General features: G+C 45.7%; 1 protein-coding gene across 6 annotated transcripts in view; it reads left to right on the top strand.

Moving 5' to 3' along the window:
- LOC119442913 (RING finger protein nhl-1) overlaps positions 1 to 14,206 on the top strand; it is a 130,117-nt gene extending 115,911 nt beyond the window's left edge. For 3 of the 6 annotated variants that reach the window (XM_037707977.2, XM_049662455.1, XM_037707976.2), the window contains exons 4-6: positions 8,616 to 8,897; positions 9,337 to 9,779; positions 11,094 to 14,206. In XM_037707977.2, coding sequence (XP_037563905.1) covers positions 8,616 to 8,897; positions 9,337 to 9,768 — 714 coding nt within the window. In that variant the 3' untranslated portion in view covers positions 9,769 to 9,779; positions 11,094 to 14,206. Of the gene's footprint in view, positions 1 to 2,962; positions 4,194 to 8,615; positions 8,898 to 9,336; positions 9,780 to 11,093 lie in introns of those variants that run through there. The other 3 variants (XM_049662456.1, XM_037707980.2, XM_037707981.2) reach the window with 3 other exon arrangements.
- Positions 14,207 to 14,606: the final 400 nt, after the last annotated feature.

Raw genomic sequence — 14,606 nt, 5'->3', positions numbered from 1 at the left:
TACTTTCGTATTTCGTGGCCGTTTTTTCACAGCCTGAAAGAACTAGCCGCGCGTGATAACTTCATGAAAACTATAGATCAAGCGTTTGTTAGATGACCTCTACAACTTTCAAGTAAAATTGTGCACAAATGCACTGCAAGAAAAAGACAAATGTTCTGAGTCGCTCCAGACAACGGTGACCAATCCGGCTTTAATTCATTCATCTGCAAAACACAACAGCATCTAAAAGTTCAGTTTAAATTACGTGGTACATTCACTACAAGCCGTCTTCAATTTGGCTGGAAGGCTGCAGTTATTTTCATGCTAAAATGCCGTGATAATCACGCCATAATTACAACGAACCTTATCTAGCATCACTTTCCAAGTGCGTATATGGTCGTGTAAACGCATTTCACACTTCTAGATTGCGCAAAATTCGCAATAAATACGAAATATTCTGGTTCAAAGCAGAGCGTTTTCAGCGCAGCAGTGTCCACTAAGAAAAACGTCCATCGCCGGCATGAAAATTGAATTTCTTTCAATTCCATTAACTGACCTTTAAAGCAACAATGTCTTTTGTCATGCATATTTGCCTTGAATACCCGAACTTTATTCTTTGTGTCCCGTTCTTTGTAGAGGCGCGTGTATGTTCAGTTAAATCTTATGCATTCTGGTTGCACTACCGGCACAACTAAAATGCTAAAGGCGTCTGTCGCAACAATACGTAGGTAAGTGGTGTGGCAATGCACGCATTGATCCAGTGCAGCATTGCAGTGGCAGAACCTTCGATCATGCGACCAAGATTTCGCAAAAGAAAAGGTGAGACTGTTACCTAAAGACGGCGGCCTTCTTCCTGTCTGTACATAGACAAAGTAACCCTAGCCTTTAAGTGCTAATCAATTGCTCAATTATCCCACACCTAGATTCACTGACTTCCCTCCTAAAGCTATTGTTTTTGTCCTCACTAAACTCTTTGAAACATTGAAAGTTCGAGCAAAAGAAAAAAAAAATGGGGCAAAGCGAAATAACACGATGCTAAATGTTATTTGTATTGCTTCAGCTGTTTTTGATCGAGGATCTTTCTATTTGTTGAGCGCAGGTTAGCTTTACGTTACTGATGCGTACGGGGCTGGGTAGCATGTTTTCTACAAGTGTGCCTATTTCAACGACTACAGTGAAGCATATTATAATTATTACGAAATTTTCGCAAGAAAGTAATCGTAAAGCGCTAATTGAAGTGACACCTTCGGTGGGGAAATTGAAAGTTTTACCGCGGAAAAGAACTCAAGCTGATCTGCAGGTATACAGGCCAAGTCGATCGGGGGAACGAGCGCTGTTGTTGTCGTCGCCTTCAGTTTATGGCTCGTACCCATGTTCCGGGCGCTGCTCTTCAACGGAACAACTTCTTCTTCTTCGGTAGTTGACAACACTAATGAATTGAATCTTAAACAGACTTGTTGACCGTTCTTGGACAATATTCGAGCTGCGTAATGTTTCATTTTGGGTGGTGGGTTACCCGTAGAAGGCGGGCGATGGTGTGAATGCGCTTTTCAAAGCGGAACCTCAATCGCACTCCGTGCGGAACCACAAACGGACCCAAGCGCGCACGCGTACGCGAGACCCGGGCCCGTCCCGGGCCCGGGTCTCGCCATAAAACTTTTGGTCGGGCTCGGGTGGGCAGCCCAACGTAAAAACGGGCCCGGGCCGGGCCCGGGCTGAAAAAAAAAATCGGCCCGTGCAGTGCTGTAAAGCTGGGTGCAGTGGAATCATCAGCAGGCGAAAAAAAAAAAAAAAAGAAACACGACGCTGCCATAACTATGCACAGGTGATGGAGACAGAGATAGCATATAGGGGAAATTAACTCTTCATTTTTGAATGAAATGTCTGGCTTCATGTCTGTTTGCTTCGTATGGTAGTAACTAACCAATATCGAGCCCTCAGTCCCCTATTCTTCTTGCTGAAAACTGCAACACTGTCATATTAAATCTTAGGTATACACCTGTCCCGCGCAGCTCCCAATGAAGTTTTTTTACTAAGATTGCTACTAGAGGGAAACCTGGCGCTACAGTCGTTCATCCATCATGAGGATCATGGGTAGTGCATGCGATTTTCTTCCATTTGGAATACTTCGTCAAGAATGCGCATCGCAACTTCTGATATTGATTCCTGTGGTTACATCGAAGCGTTTCCTTAGAGCAGGTAAGCATTTCTTTTGTTCACAACCAATGCAGCTTATCACGTAATTTCGGGCACTTAAAATGAATCTGGACGCTGTGGAGAGTATGTGTCGTATGAAGCTAGTCGATAATTTGGCAGTAGCAATCTCATTTTTGTTTAATTTCGAGAAAGGATGCCTTACGTCATAGTAAAAATAGAAAAACAAAAAATATAATGAATGGCGCCCTGCATTGGGCAGCACGAAGTTCAGTAGGGCTCTGTGATCACATCCATCTAGAATCCACATGCTGAACTCAGCATGCCGGTCACTGCATAGGCCAGACCATCTGAACAAGGGCACCGTTGCTAATACAGTTTGGTGTCTTAAGCAATTCGCTTTGTTTGAAGTGTTACTAAAACAGTAGAATGCTAGAGATAATGAAGCTGACTATTGTCACGCTTTACGATGACAAATTAGCTTCAGACTTGTTTTAAGCAAGTAAGGTCGAAGCTTCGCCACGATATCCTCATTGTCACACCTGGCGGTGCGCACAGACAAAAGCCCGCAGGGCCGGAATAACGTAACGATTCTATTCCAATTATTTCCTTTTCGCGCTTCGTGAATGGTCCGAGCAGTGCTCCGCCAACGTCATCTCGTCACCAGTGTCAGCCTGTCGTGAGCGATGGATGATAGGAAAAGAACCAAGTGAAAGGAATCCCTGCGTTATACCAGAGGCCCCACCGCCAGGTTTCCCTCTAGAATTCTTAGTACGAAGCTCCTATGTAGCCCCCCACCTGACGGCCTGCGTCGTTTTGCAAATTTCAGAGCCACCGGCACAGTTGAAGCGGCCGGCATCGGGCGCGGCCGGGTCCCCCCCTCTCCCCCGAAGCGCTGGCAGCGATCGGCTTAACACCCGGACTGGCTCCCGCCCACCCTATAACCGAGTGGCCTGCAAGGGCTGCCCCAGTGACCACGGCGCCTGCTGGCTTGTGTGCGCGCACCCGCCATGTGTGTGTGTGTTTAGCAACCCTGCTGCGGCGTGACAAACTTGACGCTCAAAAAAGGCAATGCCGTCACGGCATGTCACCGTCCACGTCAGCCGGACTTCCATCCCCTGCGTTCACCTCGCTCGAATTCCGATACCCCCTCCAGCGAGGAAAAAAAAAAAAAAAAAGATATCTCTCTCTCGCACTTTTCCGAGCGCCTCGTGACGACCAAAGACGAGGACTGGCTTGTACAGACACGTATTCTATAGGAACCAGACAGAGCGAGCGCGTGCTTATTTTCTGAGAGGATGTAATCTAAGTCGATTCACGTGCTTTAAATGGAACATTGCTTTTCTTTTCTTAGAAGAAATTTGAGCCATTAATGCATTCAGGAAACTGCGGTCGTTCGTACCAGTTTTAAAGAGGATGCGCTCCGCTATTAGCAACGAAAATCGAGAACGGCCTTCCGGTGGCGTGTATTTTTCAGGATAGGCGGCGCTTCTTCTCGAAGAGCGCGAAAAACAACTTATAAATTTTTTCATCGTATTAGGCTCGACGAGATACAGTTCTTAAGAAAAAACATTTGCGGTGACCTCTTTTTGCCGCAGAAGTTCTTTAGCTAGGCACATTTTTTCTTTATTATCGTTTTTTTCTTTCTTTTTTCAATTTTAGCTAGTCTTCTATATCATTCGGACCTCAGAGCTGGCCTCCGAGGAGATGGAGCGATCAGCGTTACCGGCTTGATCCTCTCATTGTCCCCCTTTCTTTAATACTTGCTCAATAAACAAACGTGACCAATCTACGGCTTAAACTCTGTTAATGTCTCGCTTCACTGATCTAACGTGACGTGTCAACGTGTGTTTGACCCTACTGCATGCCGCGCTTACGTAAGACGCGTTGGCGCGACTAATGCTGGCTCATTAACTGCTATGTAACAGCAGACACTCACAGCAGCAGCGACAAGAAAGGCTTACAAGTCTTAATGAGAGTGTGATGCGGAAATATAAAATAAATAAATAATAATAATAATAAAGAGGGAATGTGGCTGCTTCTGCGCCACCAAGGAACCTGCTATGTCGCTGCCGTGACGCTCGGCTGCTTTCTATAGTTGCTGCTTATGATCAGCAGCTTACGCATATTATACGGCCCTTACCCTGCACCATGGGTTCTTATTGTTTCAGGCCGGCAGGAGGGGGGGGGGGGGGGGGATTGGGTGATAAAATAACTTCCCTGCGTTTCATCCGCAACGCATTTGTGTGGGCGATGGTTATTTCAAAGAATACACAATAGACCCAAAATAAACCATCCATTCGGAATCTTTGTTCGTACTGACATGAGCGGCCTCAACAAATAAGAACTTTGCCAGAAAAACACATCTTTTGTGGCTGTTGTGGCCTTCCAACGCGAATTTTTCTTGGACTTAACTATTGTCAAGATGCCCTTGACGTAGCAGTCCCTGGTGTACTCTCTCTCTCTCTCTCTCTCTCTCTCAGATTTTGTGCGGCAAGTTGTTAATGACAGGCACGTGACATTTGGTTGCGGGAAAGCAGGAAATTGACAATGTCTACGCGAAACTGTCCGATGTCCAACTGACTCAGCTGAATTCCTTCACGCTATTGCAGAACCGCCTTTTATTTGTTAAATAAATTGTATTTAATATAGATGCGTCAATACAACTGCAGATTTAGTTATCCCTTTCCTTGAGTACAAGCACCATCTCCCGGGTGGACTATCCATTTATTTAATTAAACTACACGCGTCTCAAGCCTAGCTTGTCAAGTTATTTACTCGCGTTTTTGCGGCTTACATTCGGGGTTTGGAACCTTAGGGGTGCTTGTTGAGGTCCGCTTCAAGAAATGGGAGAATTCTTGGAGACTGCGGTTGAACAAATATTTTTTTTCTCCCTTCTTACTTTCACTGAAATTGCTTTCGAAACACCTAAGTGTTTCAGTTTGTTCATGTTGGCACAGGGCGTGGAAGGGGAGCGTACAGCCTGGCTGTACCAATCTGTTTCGAAAATTGAAGCGCTATTTGTGGCGAATATGAACTCTGCACAGCTGTTGACAAAGGTACGTCTCTCCAAAGGTGAGTACTGAATATCGAGCAAAGCCTGAAGCACAGCTCTAGAGACTTAAAGGTGAACTTTCAACTGTACTCAGTCTGATTGAAGAACAATCGAAGTTAGATGAATTAAACAAGCACCACGCAACCATGAATATGTATTAAGTTAATTAGGTTAAATAACCTTTCTTGGTTGGTGCTTCTTCAATTTGGCTAATTTTAAATTGTAAACATGCGTTGTTGGGAGTCTGTATGAGGAAAAAAAAAGAAATTTCTTGGTGATTGAATAATCCGTTGTTATAAGCGCGAAAGATGCTGGTGTCGTGCGGGGAAGCTCATCGCCTGTGCTTGCGATAAATTGCCAATTCCGGTTGCACTACATACAGACGCTATGACGCGGAAATATTCTCGAACATGTTATTTGCGTAGGCGTGCTTGAATTACACACGAATAAGAAAGATAGATTTCCTATTTCATTTACCGGAAGCGTTACTTGGGTCACTTTCTAATACTGCTCGAACGTCAAACAAAAGACCGTTTGATAGCACGCACACTGACCAGACACGCGTTCGCACTGAAAACTACGGATTTCTACGGGAGGGCCCTTTTTTTTGTAATGCGTAGGAGTGTCAAAGTGGAAAAAAAATGTGTATGCGTGTGACATATATAGTACAAATGACGGTGGTCTGCTCTGGACCACAGTCAGTTTCACTTCGCTCCTCGACGAGACAGAACGCGTGTCGAGTGAGCTCCCGAACAACATCTCGCAATGTGTTGAATGCTGCTTTAATCGTGGATGCGTGACCTTAAAGAGTTGCGACGTAATTCTAACGCATTCCTCTCGCATTTACCGCTACATCGCGACTAACTGTTTTGGATAGCGTTATCGGGCTGTCGGTGTTGAATACGCTAAGCTGCGAACACACTCGTATTACAATTAAACGCCCGCTCTAGGAGACGTTAAGAGCGTGCGGGTATGCGTCGAGTGATGGTCGGCCTGTTTGCCCTCGGTTAGTGCCTTCGGAAAAATCGCGAGCTGATCCAGGGGGCAAGTCTCGGTTAGGTTGGTATAGTTCACCGGTCGCAGGCTATGCCAACCAATACGTGGGACACCGTGTCTCGCGGATCATAAACCTCCTGTAAGAACTCTCGTGTTGGAAGACCCCTTTATAAGGCGAGACGCGCAAGGCAGACGCCGCGCGCTCCGGCTTGTTCTGTCGGTAAGTGCCCCATTAACATTATCGCTTTTTGTCCTAAGAGAATTTGTTTTTCTTTAATGACTGCGAAAGTATGGAAGTTTGGCTAATGAACAGCCTGCTATCCCAAGATGTTAACGAGAACTTGACCTTGAATTGAAAATGACAGGTATGTTGTTTTTTTAGTTTTTCCCACGAGCAGTAAGTGTCTACAGCATGTATTGAAGAAAGCAAGAAATAACTTGACTACAGTTAGCAACAAAAAGAAATGAAGCGTACAGTCATTTTGCATTCTGCATTGAAGTATTCAGATCGCTTTTGAATTCTGGCGCTGCTGGGAGGGTGCGAGTGAATCTCGTAATGACGTAAGAAGAGCACGTCCTTAAATTTGACGCCGTTCACAGGAGGCTGGGGCGCTCATATCTTAGAAGTGGCTGACTGGAAAAGTGTGATACAAATCCTTGTAAAGCGCGCATTTAAGAAGAGCGCAAAAATTTATTCAGGTTTTGAATAAGAAAACATGTAGATACTTTATTTTTTCCATAGCCAAGCAAGAAAGCAATTTAGATGCTTGAATCTAAGTCGAACTTCTAGAAAAACGTGCTTTTCCGAGAAATTTCGCAGCTCTTCACGAAGTTTGCGAGTTTGAAAGCTCTTCACATAGGTTATGGAAATAAGTTTCTTATAGCCGGGACTAAAAGGGATTCGCGGGTTCAGACAGCTGATAAGTAAACCACGATACTCATGATGAAAACTGCAATAGTCTTGTTTATGCTGCCTGGTGATCGGCCTCCCAACGTTTCCTCTTCTTGCTTTCACTTCGCATTTCAATTTTAAGAAATAGTGTTCTTATTTAAAAGACCGTCGCAGAATTATTCATCAGAACGTAATAATTGTGCTGACCATGATATTGTGCTGAGTACATCACGAATATTTATTAAAGCGAAAGCAAAATCCATCATAAAGATTTAAATAGATTTTTTTTATGCGGCAGTGGCTTTTACCTTTACAGTATGTGCTGTACAAAGCTTGATGATCCTTTATTGTTTTAGAATCCTTGTATCATGTTGTGGTTAGAATGTATAGTGCGCAGGCTATGCAGGGCGCGTCGTGTTCTCCGCGTGTCAGTGTGTGAATCACCTCTGAGCCTAGGCGTGGAAGTTGCTCTTTATAGTTGTGCTGTACCTGGTGTTGGACGCAGCTGTTCGCATCGGTTGCATTGGGAAGATTGAGATCGAAAATATCTTCGCTGTTTCATTTACCACTGTTTTTAAACCGAAAATTAAATAAACCTGTAAAACGTAAACATCTTATAGCTAAATCGTAAGGTAAGTAATGGCGGTCTACTCTAGCGACAACACTTGCTCCATAGGTATATACGATTGACCTTTCTCAATGTTCCTCACTCACAAAATTAAAGAAAAAATTGTACGCTAGTTTACACAATATTTTCCGAGCAATTGTGATGGTGACACTGTACTGTGTGACTTTGTATGTTTGTATGCGACATTGGCACTGCGTGCGACTACGTGGCACCTTTACAAACTACATACAGACAGTCTTGTTGTTCGTTCTTTCCTTTCTTCTCATTATTTTCTCTCGTCTTTCGTATCGCTTGCTTCAGTGCAGGGTAACCAACCACAGATACCTTCTGGTTAACCTCCATGTCTTTCTTTTACTTTTATGGCTCTCTTTTTATTCATGTTAAGCTTTGCCTCACGCTCTAACTCACGGTGAAGTGTAGAAACCAAACAGCTCACTTTCAGGTAGAACCAATAAACATTTGTGTTCCCTGCGGTGAGAAAAAAAAATACAAATGACAAGGCCTTTGATTAAGGCTGTCGAAGTAGGCACATAGTCTTTGAAGTGACATATTGTCTATAATCGCTGATTATTTTCTAATATCAGTGACTAAGTATGAACTCCAGCAAAACGTACTTGTGACCGAAAGAAATTTCAGCAGTGCCTTCAGTCCTCCTTTTCTTTTTTTTTTTTGACTACTCAACAATATGTGCGCATATGCAACTGTCCTGACAATCGTGACTGCCCTGTTTGTGAACAGGAGAGTCGCGTTGGGGGGTGATCGACGGTTTCTTCGCCACTGTAGAGAATGCACGCAGCCGTTTCAGTAAGTCCTGACAAAACTGCTCCAGCCGGGTGACACCCAGTTGGGCAGGTGCTGTTCTCTTTACCGCGCCCGCCTTCGCTTTGCGAACGTTCTGTTGCCTGGCGCAGGTATTCGACGCGTCCGGCCGCTTTCAGCACGAGTTTGGCACGTACGGCAGCTCCGAGGGCGAGTTCGACTGCCTGGCCGGCGTGGCGGTGAACCGCATCGGCCAGTTCATCGTGTCGGATCGCTACAACCACCGCGTGCAGATCTTCGACCCGTCGGGCCGCTTCCTGCGGGCGTTCGGCTGCGAGGGCCGCACGGACGCTCGCTTCAACTACCCTTGGGGCATCACCACAGACTCGCTAGGATTCATCTACGTGTGCGACAAGGAGAACCACAGGGTCCAAGTGAGTCCGCATTCTGGCTTGACCTGCAGGATGAGAGATAGCGGGGACAGATGGGGGAGAGGGAAGACTTTATTGAAGATTAACACCTTAAAAGGTGCTCCCCCGCTAAGCGGACCAGAGTCAACTGACCGACGTGAGCTGCCTAGGACAGCCGCGCCCGCCAGTGCGTATAAGAGGGGGATTAATGGAGTGGGGAGATCTGATGACCGTGTGACACGTGAGCAGGAGATGCTCCACGTTTGCGTAGGGACAGCTTTCTTCCTCTGTACCCGTTTTCCTTGATATGTATATATGTATAGATATATCGCAACCGAACACCGGTGCTTGTTAAGCTTACTGTCTAGCCTTTGCCGCATTCTGCCATGCGCCTGCGATGCGCAAGTTGATCCTTATATTGCGGCGTACTCTGTTCCTGATGACTCCCGTGCGGTCTTCGCAGGTATTCCAGTCGGACGGCACGTTCGTGGGCAAGTTCGGCTCGCTGGGTTCGCGTCCGGGCCACCTGGAGCACCCGCACTACGTGGCCGTGTCGAACACGAACCGCGTCATCGTGAGCGACTCGAACAACCACCGCATCCAGATCTTCGACGTGAACGGGCGCAGCCTCTCCACCTTCGGCTCCGAAGGGTCGGACGAAGGCCAGTTCAAGTTCCCGCGCGGCGTCGCCGTGGACGACCAGGGCTACATCATGGTGGGCGACTCGGGCAACAACCGCATCCAGATCTTCCAGCCGGACGGCTCCTTCCTGCGCGCCTTCGGCCAGTGGGGCTCCGGAGACGGCGAGTTCAAGGGACTCGAGGGCATCGCCGTCATGCCCAGCGGGAACATCGTCGTTTGCGACCGCGAGAACCACCGCATACAGGTCTTCTGAGCAAAACGCAGGTGAGCGAGCGTTATAATTTCTACGCGCCGCTCCCGAGAGCACTGGCCAGAGCGATGCCGCGGCCACCAGAGGGATGGTGGGAGGATCGAGGAGGTTCCGGCACCGCTTCTTAAACCCGTCACTCTCAACCCAAGGTTAAAGTGTGGGTAACTCGTTTTGCGAAGCTAAGTGTCAGCATGTAACTGTATAACGTTTGCGCGAGAAATTGAAAGAAACGCAGAGCTTTGTTTGCGTGTGTTTTCTTTGGTGCTGTCCTGCCTTGAGCGCCCTGTTGCAAGTTTATGTATGAGTTACCAGCTTGCCCTCTCTCTACCTGCTTGCCCAAATCTACATCATAGCTGTTTAGAAACCACTCGTGCTATATTTTGCTTGACCGAATTATCGTGCTCCTTGGTCAGCTTATGTTTTTAATTTCATTTTTTTTTGTGTCATGCTGATCAGGCTAGCGTGGCTGCTTCGCAAATATTAAGTTCCTATGGAGATTGGAATACCACACAATAGAATGCTTGCTAGACTGCTCCCACATTTTGCTGGGGCCCTTCTCAGTCTTCTGCCCATCGTGGAATGCGGAAACCGCTGTGCAGGGAGGAAGTCACACTGCTGATTTTAATTTAATTAAATGCATTTAATGAAACCGTCGTGTGTATACACTTACCTTACTGTTGCCGCAGCTGAAATGAAGAATGGCGTTTGATATGCGCAATCGAAAAGGGTGAATGAAATAATATTTCATTGTGAACAACAAACCCAGTTGAGACTTACGCGTGGCCAATCAGCGCCCTAAGGATTTCTTAACTTCTACGGAATTTGGTAAACGAGTAGCACGCTCAAGTTAAACCGAAGCGTATGCTATAGTAACACTTCTTCCAGAGCCTACTTGTATTTATCGATCACTTAACCAATGACGTCGGTAATCACAAAAGCACCGTCAAGGAAGACGTCGTATGGCTGTGAAGGACACACTGTATATGTTGTAAATTAGGGGCTACAGACATGCAAGTGGCTTTTTTGAAGCGAGTAAATACAGGAGTGACGCAAGGAAGCTATAGAAAGAAAAACCTGTTCACTAGTATTTTTTTCGGTCTGAATGAAGTATCATTATTCTTATCGAAGGGGAAAAACATGAACAAAACACTAGGAGATAAGCTGGCACACGCCTCATAAAGGTGGTAGCACGCGCGCCTGCCTCCGATATGAGGTAATAGGAGGGTTGCAGAAAGAAAAAAATAACAAACGGATAAGACTGAATCAATTTGCCTTCGAGACGAATGAATCACGCCTCGAACCAATCGCTGTCTGTCTCTACCAAACAGATCAGAAGACGGATCTACGCGTAGACGCATTGCTGCGCAATCGTCGCACGTCGTGGGGTGACGCTGGGCCGCTTTCGGTGTCACGACCGGGCCTGTTTCCGGACGGGAGGAGAGACCGGAAGGAGAACCGTCTTGCAAGGAGCAAACACGGATGGAAGTCGTACTTTCCTTGGCTCCATATTCTGTCGGAGAATTCGTTTCGCCTTTCTCCCCCCCCCTCCTTTTGTTGTTGTTGTTATTTGGTGATGGAAGCGAAGGCTGTGATCAAAGACATGAGTGTCTCGAGTGTATACGTGGCGTCGCCGTAGTATATGGCATCAAACTATAATAAAAAGGCGAAAAAGAAAACAGTTATAACATTAAACTAAATAGTAAATACATGGGGGCACATTGGTGCGCGTGGCAGGGAATTGTCGCAGACGTGCTTATTTCGGATGCTTGCTAACGTCGCTGACAGAACACCCCGGAGTATATGGGCGTAAGAATTGGGACCCAAAATATTGTTGCTTCATAAAGAAAAGTTTGTACATTTAAATTTCCTGCAGAAATTTGAAGTCAGTCTGCGGGTCATGACTTCAAATTGCCCCGCGTAGAGTGACTCTTGTGTATTTCGCAACGGTTGTCGGTATGGCCTTCATATCTGTCCATCTTTGATCAAGGATAATAAAACATGGAAGGCTAAGTGAGTTTACTGCTGAGGAGGTTGGATCTATAGGCTATCTCGTACAACATATCCGTAAATTAGCTATACATGTATGCAGATGTCTATAGACATCAATGATACCTGAGTACGATATAGCGTACGCTGCCTGCCGTGTTGAGTATTGTGACGCTGTATTTGACTTACTATGGCGTGTTTTCAATATTGCGTATTATTTTGATCTGATGATTTTGCACTGGTTGCCAAAACTGTGCTTTGCCTTTTTCTGAGTACGCAAAGTAGCTAGCACCAGTGACGTCATTCGTGTTTTGGGAAGTGATCAACCTTTAGAAGCTGAAATGTGTGATCTGTCTGAGCGACCTTCGTTTTCGACTTTCTTGACACCTGTTTCCTCCTTGTTTTTTGACAACCAAACACGTCGTCTCCTCCAGTTTCGAGATGTCGCAGCGTTCCCAGAAACGTACGCCGAAAGTGAGGACTTGGCTGTATCGCAGTTGTTCCCACGTGGATTCGCAACAGAATGTCGGGTTTGGCCGTGTGCGTTGTTTTTAGAGTGGAGTGCAGTGAGTTTTGTTTTGATCAATCCACGATCTACGCTGTCGCCGCTTGCTTTCTACGCACTGCCGCAGTATTAACAATTCGACATCACCCCATGATGCGAGCATATTTCCTCTGTAAATCTAAACCAACAATCGCGCACACATTTACATGGAACAGCGAGTTGATTCACTTTACTTTCCTCACAAACATACGCTTTCTGGAAAGACATAGCCAGGCAGTGTGCAGCTTGGAGCAAACTCGTTCTGGGTGTACTTTGGATCACGAACCGAGCATGCTGTTCGCGAGATCTTGAATGCAGCGCGCATTCAGTATTCAGATTCACTTTCTTTTTCTTTCTATTTTTGTTCGTCGGTCGGCGGCCCTGTGGTTTTTCTTTTTTTGCACAGCATTTACGCATGTAATCATCTCCTTGTCACAAACGCACAGATATCTTGTTTCTTATTTGTTTTGTTTTGTACGTGCCGTTCTGTTTTTCCTTTACGTTTACCTCAACTCAGTTTGGTCGTCGACGAGGCTTGCGGTGCTGCATATCGTCGCTATTGTCAACCGTACCGAGCCCGATCTCGACGTAGTGGTTGCAAACGTGATTCAAATAAATTATTCTAGGTTTTACTCAAGGAGGTTATAAAAAGGACTTCTGAAGTGCCAATCGTCGTAGCCGTCACAAGGAAAGATGGGACAACGACAGGTGAAGCCATTAGCAGGCGCATCGATATGAAAGAGAGAGAGAAAAAAAATGCCCAGCCGCTGGTATCTTGTTTAGAGCGCAGATAATTTTACTCTTTGACAATATAATCTAAAATAAAGATAAACGTCGCTGCTGCTAACCAAAACACTCGGCTTGAGTGAAAGTGGACTTAACGCGGTCTGTGGTACCATTTGTCTCGATGTTCAGTCATTATGTAAAAAACTACGGCCCAAGGAAGCCACCCAAGGAAGCCATTTGGGCATGGCACATACCGGCTTCTTTGACTGTCAATAAGGGGTCGTGTAGTGAATGCTTCCTTGTGAAGACAGGCAGCCATAGCGCCCGCGGTAAGACGGTGTCTGCAACTTCACCCGCTACAGAAGTTTTTTTTTTTTTTTTTGGTACCTCCATAGTTTTCCTCATTCCCCCCTCATAGTCAGAAAGAATAAGTGTAATAAAAAAAATGGCGTAAGACCATCCACTTCCTGGCATCTCACGTCGCTAGGTTCGCGTAGTGTTAGCCTTATCTAGTCAGCCCGCCTTTCGCAACTGACGAATGCTGAAGTACCTCGTCCCGTTTATTTTGAGCTAGAGAGTAGGGCTAGCGACGTCAGACGCCAGGAAGTAAGCTAGCTTCTCCCGCATGACCCTCTCCTCTAGCTCGTAGAAAGACGGGTATCTCGGCGTTCGTCATTTGTGAAAGGCACCAAAGAGAACGTGCATGTGTGCGAGTGTATATTTTGGACGGCTCTTTCTCGAGCGATTCAAACAAATAAAGGCGAGAGCTCTTTGTATTTATGCATGAGTGTGGGCAAGAGTTGAGTGAGTTTCCTTTGTGCGCGGAGATCTTGCGGGATGCTTTGAAATCCGTTGCAGGCTCTCTCTCACATTTTCTTTTCTTCTTTCTTTTCATTTCTGTCCTTCTGGCGCGACGCGCAGAATCAGCGACCTGTTGTGGCGCTGGCAGCTCTTATTAATGAGACTATAGACTGCAGATTCGGACAAAATTTGACAAAGTGTTTCCTTTTACAAAAAGAGAGAGAAAAAAAAAGTAAAGCAAGAGAAAAAGAACGAGCGAAGAAAAGTGTGCTCTATCTTTTTGTGATCGGGTTCTCGGAATACCTATTCTTGAACGGTTCCTTGATGTCTTTCACGACGACTACGGTGTTGTGAGTACGAAAATAAATTTGTTTCCTTTATTCTTGCTGCCACTGCTTTCCTTTTGTTGTGCTGAACAGCATGGCGCAAGTCGTGCTTGTGAATCATCTGAATGATAATTAGAATGAAGAGAGGACGAAATGTATGTTTGTGAATGCATTCATTATCCAACGTGTGCCATGCAAGATCGATTCAAGGCCACAGCTTTTGAGCAAGACTGTGTATTACTATGGTGTACTTTGGTGTGTTCATACACTTTTCCACTGCATCTCATTTGTGTCCTTTTCTTTCGGTCCTTCTTTTGGCATGTCTTTTCTTTTTGAAAACCAAGCATGCCGGAGACAAATAAGAGTTTGATGTCATGGTACCATTAGTAATGGCTCATATAAAATATTGCTGCTGACATGTCACCATTTTAACAACAATCGTACATTCGTACTGCAGT

The sequence above is a fragment of the Dermacentor silvarum genome, chromosome 2 (assembly GCF_013339745.2).
Source record: "Dermacentor silvarum isolate Dsil-2018 chromosome 2, BIME_Dsil_1.4, whole genome shotgun sequence".
Classification (NCBI taxonomy): domain Eukaryota; kingdom Metazoa; phylum Arthropoda; class Arachnida; order Ixodida; family Ixodidae; genus Dermacentor; species Dermacentor silvarum.
This window is presented reverse-complemented; position numbering and strand designations above follow the sequence as displayed.